The 12,871-nt window shown below is 41.6% G+C and overlaps 1 protein-coding gene across 2 annotated transcripts in view; it reads left to right on the plus strand.

The window, feature by feature from the left end:
* The first annotated feature begins 7,234 nt into the window (after positions 1-7,234).
* Positions 7,235-12,871, plus strand: part of RBMS3 (RNA binding motif single stranded interacting protein 3) — a 660,983-nt gene continuing 655,346 nt past the window's right edge. For both annotated transcript variants that reach the window (XM_057378472.1, XM_057378474.1), the window contains exons 1-2: positions 7,235-9,678; positions 11,940-12,056. In XM_057378472.1, the coding sequence (XP_057234455.1) occupies positions 12,054-12,056 (3 nt within the window). In that variant the 5' untranslated portion in view covers positions 7,235-9,678; positions 11,940-12,053. The remainder of the gene's footprint in view (positions 9,679-11,939; positions 12,057-12,871) is intronic.

A 12,871-nucleotide genomic window follows, 5' to 3' on the forward strand; every position in this document is an offset into this window, starting at 1 on the left:
TTTCAGTGGAATTTTGCATGCTGAAGGCACTCCCTTAGATGTTACAGGGGTTGAGCTGGGATTGCTGGGCCATCCTGAGAAGTAGGCTGCTCCTCCTTCCTTATGTAAAATAAGAAATGGTAGAAGAAAAAGTGTGTATTATGATGATTTCAGGGAAAAAAAAAAAAGTAATATTTCAAATAACCTCTCTGCTGTTTATATTCCTCAAACCCTAGGAGTGAACTAGCAGTGGGAGGGAGGCACTTCTTGGATCTCCTTCTGCAGAGGGCTAGGTGCTGTCTGACTGAACCCCTCTGCCCTGGTCCAGTAATGCTACTGGATATAAGTTTCATGCTCCGTGTGCGTCAGAAACAATCCAAGGAAAACGGTTTGTCCTTGTGGCAGAAAGCGTTCTCGAGAGGCTCTTCACCGCACAGGCCCTCACACTTCTGTTTTGACAGCATCTCTTCTCACGCTGTCATGTTCTCACGTCTTTTTCACTTGAAGACTCTTATGTAAGGAGTATGGAACCGAAATAAATGCTGAGGGCCAAACAGGTCCCGGCTTGATCAGTCACAGAAACACGTTGTCTTGCTTGTCTGAGAATGGCCTTTTTTGCTTCCCTGGTTAAATAAATGGTGCATCTTCCTCCGGTGGGGATACAAAGTTGAGTATGTCCACACCTTTTGCAATCATACTGTCTCGCAGTGCTGTCTGGCAGCATGAAAAGTCCCTTGGCATATCATCTTCGATGGTGAAGTGTCCTGGATACAGAGAGGCAGGAAGAGGGATTATTTTACAAAGGTACCAGCCATTCTGACCCTCTTGAGCCTGGGTCACTTCCCACCACCCTTTCCTTGGGGAAATGGTGAAATCCCATCATCTAGCCCACATGCTTTTTCTTGGGAATCTGAACCTCCAGGCGTGAATAACTTACTGGAATTAATCTTCAACTGTTGTCATTCAGTGTTCAAGTATGAATGTGGCTGATCAGAGTGAGGCAGTGCAACCACGGTGGTCTTGCAAAACAGTGCATCTCACAAGTGACATTTCCTAACATGAGTCAATGTTTGCTCTTCTGTAAAAGGCATTCTAACATTTTTCTTCAAACTGCCAGGCTAAACGGCTTGTGCTGGCCCAACCCCTGCACAAAAATCAGCACGTAAGTGCTGAACAGCAAATACCAAGAAATAGCATTTAAAGGGGAAGGAGTAGTAATGGAAATGCGAGAAGATCCCCTGGAGGTGGTGAAACTTCTGAGATATTTCAAGTTGAGCAAAAACCATCCTTTTCTTTGTCAGCCATGCAACCAGTGTAACACTGGGAAGAAATCTGGATCTGAATGAAGTGATCCTCCTGGGAAACAAATGACCTTGTAGTTCTCAGAGTGGCAGGTGAGACAGCCATATGCCAGATTTATTGTGTGCTTTGAGCTGGAAACTGTTGTGTAAGTTCATGAACTGTGGTAGTTATCAAGATTTTTTTCAGCCTTTTTACTGAAACGCAAGTGTCACCATGAGCTACACGGATCTGTGGTTTTTTTGGGTTGCCATAGAGGAGGCTTGTGCTGTAGGAGGTTATGCCTTTTCTTCCAAATCACCTCCTGGGTTGCACAGGGAGTTGGGGCAAGTACTCTTCTCTCATGGGGCCCTGTTTTTCCCATCTGTAGTGATGCTTACAGATTTTATTTAGCAAAGTTTCTCTGAGTAACTGACAGAAAGTGGTATGCAAAACTTGAAATCACCATGTTTTATATAAATTCATGAAAAAAAAAACCCAGAACAATACTGTCTGTGCTTGTTCATGAGAAGGAATGCTGTCCTAAGTCAATGAGGCTGCTCAGATCAGCTTTTACCTTGGTGTGAAAGTGATGATCTTGTATTATATTAGGATTAAGACACTTTGAGAGGAAGGAGGCTATATTGTTCAGTATGGCCATAACTATTTCTCARGCATGGAAAGTATCCCTTTTGTCATCTCCTCCAGAGTATAAGGTCTTTATGTGATGACAAGGTGCACATTTCAAAACACAATTTCCTAACTCTCATTGAGCTTCAAGAGATAGAGATGTGTAGGTTGAGTACAGTACAAGGCACCACAGGAATAGGTTCAGCTATAGGCAACAGAATCAAGTCTTTTAAAATTAATCTACATGAACAGACCAGGGAATATGAGAGGCACAAGGGAAGAAGTCGCTCCCTGCTAACTCACTTTCTGCAAAACCCAAATTAATGACWGGGTGTGAAATGTGCACCTCTGTGAGTTGTTGGACAGATCAGATCTCTTCCTGTTCACGTCAAGCAGGGCCACTAATGGAATAACTGGTGGCCACCAAGCAGCTTTGCCACAAGCTGGCATGAAGCAGAACCAAACCCTTTTATGATTCACTTCACAAATGTTTGACAGAAAACTCAATTTTTAGGTCAGCCACAAAAATTACCCTGATAAGGATCTTCTGATCTGTCTCTACTTGGACTTTGGTATTTTCTGCCATTGTTTGAATTTGGTATTTTCTGCCAGTGTTTGTTCGCACTGAACCTCAGGCTTTTGCCTTTTCAAAGGCAATTCAGCCAGTTGGTACTCCTTGGACATAGTCTCAGCATTTCTTCTGCACCCAAGATCATCAGAGCTCAGACTCATGCTCATGTTGCCACACCTCCTTGCCATGTTTTTTTTTTTTTTTTTTTTTTTTTGCCAGATTTCAGTGCCAGACTTGTGAATGATTTCAGTTTCCATTTCAGTTCCCATTCTCATCTATTCTAATTTCAGCCTCTCCAGGCCAGGGGTTTTGGGAGAGAGATTTCCCTACCTACATTCTTTGTCCCTCACTATTTCTCCCTGAATGTTGCAAGACTGGCACTTTTGTTCCTGCTGTGTTTGATTCTGAAAACTTTCTCTTTCATGTTCCCTGGAGCAAATGCGGTGTTGGCTGGGGAAATGTTGATAGGGAAGAGGCTATCCATGCTTTTATATAGAATGGCATTCAGCACAYTGGAATTGCACTTTCAAAGAAAGTCCTGCTTAGCCCCAGCCTGGAGCAAACTACTGGCTTGGGAGCCTTGAGGGAATGGTTGAAATTGCCTAAGCAGCTTATTGGCTAAACCAGCTAAAAATTGAATATATGTTTATTGACTGTTTTTGAGCTGGTGCTTTTCTTTTCCATTCTGTTTGCGGACTTACACCTTGTTCAAATTCAGGTAGGTTTTTGTTTAGACACATGCCTGACGCAAACAGCAAATTTTTGAAGCAATGTACTTATTGTCAGACCCAAAGCAGGGACATAGTGGCGAGTCTTTATTGAAAAAGAGCTTTCACCCTCCACATCTTTCCCTGAGAACTCTTTCTCAAAACTGCCTACTGTATTATGTCTGGAAACGTTTTTCTCCCCTCCAAATCAGGCTGCAGCACATATTTAATGCATTTCCACCCCAGTTTCCCACTCAAGGGGGTCAAACTTTTGCAGATTTATTGGCGATTGAAAATGAAACCTTACGTAGGGAAGTATCAAGTAACTTGGTAACAAGCAGAGCTGTGCCCCACAGCATTCTGAGCTGACACCTCCCCACCTCCCTCCTGTGCCTTTTCTTGCTGCTTTATTTAACTCAAGGTTTCTTATGATTGAGCCGGTTCCTGTCCTCAGCTGAAGTCAGTGACAAACTTCTTGCTGGCTTTGGGGCTGGAGTTTTCATTGCTGGATAAAATGGGAACACACTCAAGGGATCAGTCTGAGGGTCACAGAGCCCAGCTGGCTGAGGCCACTGCAGGCAATCGTGCTGTGAATATATGCAGAACAGAGTCGGGTGTGCTGTTCTGTTTTGTTTTTTTTTTATAAATATTAGTTTTTTTTAAATTGTTTGCTTTTTGCCTTTTTTTTTTTTTAACTTTGAAAGAGAGCTATTGCTGGAGGTGTTGTAAGCAGGAAGAAGATAAGTTGTTTGATGCTGCACATGACACAGAGCTTGGGGTAATGAAGGAATGGGTATGTTTCAGGTCAGCATGAGTTCAGGCAGTGAGGTCTAAATAGCTGCTGGAATGGCACAATTTATCATTGTGTGAGAGAGAAGGTTTTGGTTGCTAGACCCATTTATCTATGATCTATGTGCCTTTTGAAATCACAAGGCTTTATTTACTGTAGCAGAAGTTTAGATAGCAATTTAAATATATTTTTTAATGTAGTGAGAATTTGGTAGCATCCAGATATTACGATAAGATTGTCTAAAAACAGGTGAAGGTGTGGAAACACTGTGAACCAAGGTAAAGTATCTGAGACTAAAGTGATGCTTTAATGCATAAATCTTTTCTGTGGCAATTTCCCTGGGGTTTTGAAGAGGGATAGATCTGTATGGCATTCTTTTCATGAGACAAGACTTTTTTAAAGGTAATGCGAGTTATCCTGCCTTTGCCATAAGCCAGAGAAAAAAAAACATAAACATGTGATTAGTTGATGTGAATCAACAGATGTGCAGGAACTATTTCTAAGTCTAAGCCCTTACTGAAGTCACGTGCCATGCCACTGGCTACTGGCCATGGGCTAAAATGTAGGATTTTGAAGAATACAGTCAAACACTATAATTCATTAAATATACAAAAATATGCTGAGTTGGGTACTTCAAGACACAGACTAGGTGAGCCTTTTGTCATATTTAACTATTGATGTAATTCTACATCTGCAAAGAAAAAGGGTGGAAAGTACAGCTACAGAGCTAGACCAGGCTTCTTTTTTGGTGGTGGTTTGTGCCATGTAAAGTCATCATAAGGTGAAATTGAAGCACTTTCAATATCACATTTATTAGTAGAGGAATGAAATATAAGGGTGGTGGAGGCTGTTATTGATTAACATAGCAGAATAAAGGAGGATTTAAACTTACAGAATAGTTAACAGAAGAAAATATACTTCCATAAAGAGTGATGAAGGAGGTGCGGTGCAGGGCAGAAGGGAGGAGTTGGAGTTGCATGGATGCAGAGACAGCTGATCATGAAGAAAAGCTGGAGGAGAATGCCACTGGCATTCCTGAGTGGCTCTTGAGTTTGGTCTTGTTTTTAAAATGGGCTTGCAAAATAAGCTTTTAGCAATGCCACAGGATTATCTTATTGCTGGCATTTGTATGCACTATCCAGCTGCAGCTTTCTGTATGTGCTGGGACYGGGGCTGGTACATGGGAAATTCCTTCAGCATTCAGAAGGAGAGGAGACGAGAGGATTGAGTGACTACTATGGCTGAGAAGCAGGAAAATATATCAGTACRTTTGGGAAGTATTCTAGATGGGGGGAAAAACCTTTCCCTATGTATCAATATCTGCCTGGCTTGAGGCTGGAAGAGGGGAGAGGGTACACTGATATATGTTTCTTTGAGAAATTTCTGAAAAGCTTAGGGGTTATGCAGGTTTATGTAGAAAAGAAGACATGAGTAATGTGGGAAGAGCCCTGCCACACAGAAAAGTTTTTAAAAAGTCCCTAATATTGATTACTGAGTGCCTGTCCTGAAATCCTACTAGGAGCAATATTTTGTATTGGATAAGGAAGTGTGTCGAAGTTTTTTTTGGGGAGAAAAGATATTCCTACACTACTGTAAAGGTAAATCAGTAAAAATACACGACAAAGCAGAATTTCTAAGTTAAATCAATAACCCTACACACTAAAGTAGTGCTTTGTAAGCTAAAACTGCTCCACACATCATACTAATCCATTGAGAGTGTTGAGAGTTTAGGAGATTGGTTATACCRTCTGCAATATCAGTAAAATACAGTATTGGGTTACATATGCCTACTAGGGCAGGCGCCAGTAAATAAGTATGTGATATTAAAAATGTGATAGTTCTAAGTCATTCTTTGATAGCAGAATGTGTGTATCGGCATGTTGCATTTACCTTTCTGCCTATGTGAGCCGAGTGAAAATCAGTCCTTTGGTAGAGCTCCCAGGCTGCTTTCAGCATTTACCGGTGTGCGGATGAACCTGAAGATTAGTGCTGGAATAGGAGCAGGAGTTGGAGGGCTGACATTAGTTTTCAGAGGTCTCTGGGGTGACTTACCTGCAGTTGGAGAGGCTGCATTTGCCATTAATTTTTAAATGGTGAATGAGCTGGGCTGAATGCACTCCCTGCTCCCTTCTGCACTGGGTCTCAGGGAAGCAACGTGTGCTGCARTAGGTGCATCCTGGCCTGGCTGGTGGGGGCTGACTGCTCTGTTCCCTGTGTTTATGTCCTTGAAAAAGGGTAGGCTGGGGTTTCCACTGATTACCTTGGGGAAATCTAGAGGGTCTGTGCAATGAATAAGTGCATCCTTTAATTRCAGTGTTGACCAGTCTCTGGAGCAGTCTCTGAAGAGAAAGTACCTGCTGCTTCTTTGTTTTAAGGTTGCAATGAACACAATAGGCAGAGCTCTGCTGGAGAAAGCAGAATCAGAATAATACCAGCATCTATTCTCTTCAAYTTTTTTTTTCTTTGACTCCTCATTRCTTAGGAGCAATTATTTACTGCTTCTGGTGCCATTAATGGGCTATGCAGGACAGACACCTTTCAGTCCACAGCACTGATCTCTGAGGACTACCAGCCACATCAGAGCTGCTGTGTGCCATGGGCCTGTACTTGCTGTGTAGAGGTCCTGCTCCTAAAGAAGCTGCATATTGTAGCACAGCATTCACCCGGTGTGTTGTCCTAGTAATCCTTGTGCTTAGCTGAGGTTGGATTGCTGTCTGAAAGTTGCAGTTCTTTCAGYTTTGTACTTCACCATACCCCTTGTGCTTTGCTTGCTGATTCAAGGGCAGTCAGCTTTATACAAATTATTGGAATTAAATTCTCATACTGTGTTTTTGTYCTTAAAGTGTATGCACACAGTAAGAATTGCCTCCTTTATTAATCTCAATGGCACTCACCAGCTCAAGTCCCTGAAGGGTTATTGGCATTATATTTGAGCCAATTATTTTTATTTAGAAAATTATACTTATTCATCTACTGTAATGTACAGGTTACCAGGGTTGATGTTTTTCTCTTCTTCTAGCCTACATTTGCTGAGCTAGAACTGGGAACATATGTATCACATTCCTTTTTGTTTGGTGGGCCTCAGAGTCTAAATTGGGATTTCTGAACTGCTCTTGAACACTGGGAAACCATATGTGGCATTGAGTTGTTTGAATGACATTCAACACCAGAGGGTTTGCATGAACATGGAATGCGCACCGTTGTTCAACCTATGCATGTGTGCAAGGCTGAGAATGGGAGAGAAGAGCTACGGATTATCTAAAAAGTGAAAGAACAGGAAAAAAAACTCTGTTTAGACATWAAAAAAAAAAATCTCCAGAGCTGGTGTCTCCTACTGCATACCTTGGCTTACTGGTCCAGGAAGGAATGGGGCACTKGCAGCCCATAACTGGGTCTGGAACTGGCCCTCCTGTTAGCAGTTCAGCGTGATTCAAGAGCACACAGTGAGAAAAGCTCTCCTCAAAGGCGAGTGACACATTCTCCACAGATGGGGGGACTCCTGTGGCTGGGGAGGATTTGTTCCAGGGTGTAGATAATGTATGCTGTCACTTCAAGAAGAAGMTAAAAGCTTGGTGTGTGAAGGATAAGGGTTAATTTAAAGAAGGGATGGACATYAGATTTTGGACAGAAGATTTTTGAGCTTCAAGATGTTTGTGCTTCTGTTATAATCACATAAACAAATTCTCTAAGTTTTGTTTGTTTGCTTTTGTTATTTATAYCTCTTCAAAAACTCAATGAAATCAAACTGCCATGGGGTAAATAACAAAGTCCTTAAGTGGCTTAACAACAATTTCAGTTTAGAAAATAAAGATGAGCGGAAAACTGGCCAACATCTAGAGAAGGAATGGAAAGAGCAATGAGGTAAATCTATTGAGTCTGGTGCTGTTCAGCATAGTCCTGAAAGAAGTGGAGAATGAGGCAAAAAAGCCTCCTGATCATAGTAGATCAGACAGGATAGCTAAGGGAAGGATGTACTTTGGGGCTGCAGAACAGCCTCACCATACAAAGTGACCAAAGGACAACCTAGCAGTTGAAATTCAATGTTGATGAATATAGAATAGTGCAGAGGAAGATAATTCTCAATTGAAATACTCAGTGATGAAATACACAGTGATAATCTAAATTTTCATTTGGAAAGAAACCTTGGTTTATAATAATTGTATAAAAATGTCTATTGAATGTGCGGTAGGAATGAGAAAAAGAAAAAAAAAAATAGATCTGAATACTGGGACTCATTGGTAAAGAAATTGTGAACAAAAAGAAAGGCCTTTATGCTACAGCATAAATGCATGGCATGCTTGAATATTGCATCCTTGCTCCCTCATTTTAGAAAGGATGCAGAAGAAAGAGAGAGGATACAGGAAATATTRATAAAAATGTGGAATGACTCCCACATGGAAAACAACACTTGGGCATCTATCTAAGCAGGAAGGAACAAAGGTCTATGAACTCTCAAGTGGCATGGAGAAAGCAAGTAGAAAATGGCCATTCACTCTCCTGTGCCATGGGAGCCAAGCAGCCTCAAGAGAATGAGTTTTAAAGTTTTAAAGCTAGCAAAAAGCACTTCCTGTAGCTGTGGAATTGCCCTGGGATATTACAGATGCCAGGAGTTCCCATGCTGACAGAGGTGTTCACACATACCCCWTAAAGAAAACTCTCTCAAAGGCTATTGTACACAAAAATGCAGTTCTGGTTCAGGGGTCACCTCAGCAGAGATTGCTGGGAGCTGGGGAGACCCAGAAATTGGGAGGCTGGGACTGGGGTAGGGGCTGAAGCTGTTTGCACTTGCCTGAGGAGGAAAAAGTGAAAGTCGTGAGTGTGATAGGATGCTTGACTTCCTCAGTGTCTGAGCCGATTCCATCTGTCTCTTTCTGTGTAATTACACCCACCTTGTGCCAGGGTATTGTTCAAATACATGACAAACAAGCTCCTGCCCTTAAAAATCAATTTGAGACTTTGTGGAAGGATTTCAGTGAGTGTCCTTGCAGAAGAGTAAGGCAGAAGGTTTTTAAAAAAGAGAAGTCTGAGATGGACAAAACCAGGCACAGGGTGAAGTCTTAATTTGCAAAGATATTTTAATAATTTGAAGGGTCTTTTTGTCTAAATAGCTGTATACATGGCGCAGTAGTGTGTCACCTACATGTGAATAACAGTGATGTCGATGTCTGGCAATAATCTCCAAATCGTGAACATCTTTCCACCCAGGCACTTGCTGTAGCTTTTCAGAGAGACTGAAAAGCAGCTGACCTGAATAAAACCTGTGTACTGAAACACCTGATTTTCTTTTCTTTGAGGGTATTGTAATGTGTGCAGTGTCTGTGCTAAATRCGTTGCTTTCTAGTCAGCTCTCCATGTAATGTTGGATTGCAACAGACTGCTCTCTGTCACACCTGATGACTAAACCTGTCTCACCCACGCCATGGGAAAGTACTGGTGCATTGAGCCTTCTTAGAATCAAGCTTTAGGTTGTCCTCAGATTTCAAATCTCCTGGGCACTTTTTTTAATATGGCCTCTAACTCAAGAGATACAAGCACAAATGGATTCCAGGCAACAATTAATCAGATAAGTATTTATTTATTTAACTCAACCTATAGAATTATGATGGCAATAGTTTTTTTTTTTTTTGGAGTTAGAGTTTCATTGAGCAAAAGACTGTCTTTTAAACACTATTCTCTCTTTTTCAGGCATCTGCACTGAAGCATTCTGGATTTCATTGGGCATGGTAAGAAACTCCYACTTAATTACAGAAAAAAGAATCAGTTAAGGGCTGGCTGCTTTGTTTACCTCCCGATATRTTCAAAATGGAAATACTGAGGAAACTAGATGCCTTTGATTTGCGTCGTGCATTTTAAAACAGGATGGAGACACAACTAAAGCAAACATACATTTCAACTGTGTGGTACAGATTTACCAGCACAATACCAAGAAGTGGGTCACAGTTGGCTGTAAGCTGGGGGTACATCTGAAATTGCAGACTGTCTGCCTGCGTGATGGAGGGATATTTTTTTAAACAATCAAAAATAAACTCCTTTTAAATGACGCTAAGTGAGCATGCAGTTGCATACTTGATGCTGTAAATGTTGTCTAGGAGATCTGTGGTTACCAGATTATGGGCAGGAAGCAAAGCAAAGCCAGGTGACTGGAGAGGATGCATTGTGCTGAGAGGGAAAAAGCTTGTAATATAAATGTTGCTGAAATAGGAAGTAGTTCAACCTAATTGAGATGAAGGCTTTAGTCTTGCTGGCATAGCTGTGCCAGAGAGGGATTTATTATAGTTTTGTCATCATTGCTATGCTAGCAAAAGCTCTAGAATGTATGAAGTTAGACCTGTTTTTTTCTCTTGGACAACAATTTTCTCATGGAAATATTGTAAAACTATGCCTGCAGAAGGCTTTTTTGTAAGCATAAATTGTCTGTGCTTGTATAACTCTACCAATGCGCCATTACAAGAGTCTACAAGGACTTGTTGGAAAGAAATAATCTGTACGAGGTTAAAGACAACRAATAATCCTTAGTATAAATTGATTAATTCATACAACTGGACAGGCTATATGAAAGGGAAGTACAGTGATCCCACAAGTTTTTTGGGATTGTTTTTTGGTTGGGTTTGGGTTATTTTTAGCCATTCCTCTCGACATGAGAGGTCATTTTATTCCTCGTGTTCAAGTTAAGGAAAATTCAAGACAACATCATGCAGATGTTTTTACCTCCTTGGGCATTTATTGTCTCTGAGGGACTAGGCAGTACTGGTGGGGTTTGAGCCAGCGAGTGCCAAAGCCTTGCTTGCAGACCGTGAGAAGTACGGCTTTCTTGGGCCATGCTGAGGGAGTCTCTCTTTGAAGACTCCCTCCCACATATGTACACTGGGCTTGAAGCCAAGCCTCTCTTCTGTAAAGAAACCTTGCTAAAATTTCTCATTTCATGCCCCTTTATGGAGAGAAAGGGAGTGTGAGGGGGAGAAAGAAGGAGGTACGTGCCAAGCGTATTGAGAGAGCATAACAGAGTAGACTCTTCATTTTGTGTTTTTGGGGACAGCGGGGCAGCAAGGAAGGAGAAGGCTTTATATTAATTAGTACCATATTTGCCATCCCTTCCTCCCACCTCAAAAGTGATAAATTGTCCTCTTTCTCCTCTGTAAACCACATCTATGTTTTTTTTTTTTTGACAACTGTTTTTGTTTGAGTCCTTTGAACTAGCAGAAACACTTGAAATAAATGCACTTATAAATGTGCCTCCTGCCTGCCTCTGTCTAGTCTGCATATGGACACTTAAAAGAGTTGAGGAATGTCTTACGTACCTTAGAAAAATGCTAAGTTCACAGTGGTGGCACCTGAAATGGCTTTATTCTTGCTTCCCTCTTAGAGCACAGTGGAATTGCTWGTGTATTATTTGATAAACAATCACCAATTAGTTGTTCCAATCCTCACTAATTCAGCAACTGCTCTCCAGGGCCTCCAGGCAGCTTGTATGCTAGTTCGTGTGCTCGCCCCAGGTAGCTCTGAACTGAAGGAGTTCCCTTAATTGCTTTTGCTGTTATGTCTGTTTTAAAGGTTTTACTGCTCCTGTTGATGAGCTGGGTGGTGTATTACAAATTCGTGTTTGCTGTCTTACCTTTCCCCAGCGTGCTGTTAGCAGCACAAGGAGCATAAACCGTAGTGCTGTGTGGTGGGAAGAAACGCCCACTCTGTGCACCAGCTGGAGGGTGCTCTTGCTGACTGGGGGCTGACAGGTGTGATGCTGTTTCACTTCCTCCCTCCTTTATGGATTTGGGTGTCTCCATGGATAGCTCTGCTGCCCCCTGTACACCTAGATTGCAGATAAATCAGATATCARTCATCTGCTGGTCACAGAATGGTGCAGGACTGGACGATGAATCAGTCACCCTCGATGTTAAAGATTCTTGCAAATTCTATTGAGCAACAGGTTGTGGATGGGAGAAGTGTCTATCTGCTAACACTTGCTCCTTATTCTTGTGTCTTACAGGTGCCTGTTACTGATTACAAAATCTGCTGCTGAAGCAACTTCTAGAGGTGGTGGAAGACCTATGGTTGAGGATCCTTTGCGCCTATAAATGTTATTGTGTGTGTCTGTTTGACCATGGTAGGAYATTTAATGTATCATAGAAACAAGTTTTGTATCTCCAGTCTGTGTCCCTCTCACCACAGGTATTTACTTTCAAGCATATTTTCCCTCATCTGAGCCTTTAAAAAAAGAAGAAAAAACCCCCCAAACCTTGAAAAATTGTAACTCCCTATGAAAAATATAYGCTATTGTCATCTGAGGAAAAGGAGAACTTTACTGTGTCCACTGTTGTTGTAAGTGAAATGTAGTGTACAGCATGCTAAGTAACTGCTCAGTCAAATGTCAGTGTGAATTCAGAAATCCTCCATAGAGGAAAGAAATAAATATTTTTATTTTCTATAAAAGCTTCCCTGTAAAATTCTTCCAAAGATTTTCTTCATAAGAACACAAACCAAACATTTGGGTGCCCTTTCACTTCTCAGCCTGGTGGCAGGATTGTTGGGACTTTAGGCCAAGTGCTCTGAAGGTATTGTAAGCCTGCACAAAAGTGAAGCCCACATTGTTACACAGGGATATGCTTCATCCGTGATAAGCGTGAGAGTTGATTAGATGTTTTTGTTTTAAGTGACACCTCTTAATCAGTACCTCCAAAGAAACTGCAGGCAACTGATGTGAAGCTCTGCTCACAATATCTGGGTAGAAAGTTGGGCAAAGCTGTTCAGCTAAAGTTGTTCAGCTAAAGACTTTTTCCTTTCCCTTTTTCCTTTCCCTTTTTCCTTTCCCTTTTTCCTTTCCCTTTTTCCTTTCCTTTCCTTTCCTTTCCTTTCCTTTCCTTTCCTTTCCTTTCCTTTCCTTTCCTTTCCTTTCCTTTCCTTTCCTTTCCTTTCCTTTCC

This window comes from Malurus melanocephalus, unplaced genomic scaffold, assembly GCF_030028575.1.
Source record: "Malurus melanocephalus ecotype Western Australia unplaced genomic scaffold, MMel_1.1 scaffold_361, whole genome shotgun sequence".
Lineage (NCBI taxonomy): Eukaryota > Metazoa > Chordata > Aves > Passeriformes > Maluridae > Malurus > Malurus melanocephalus.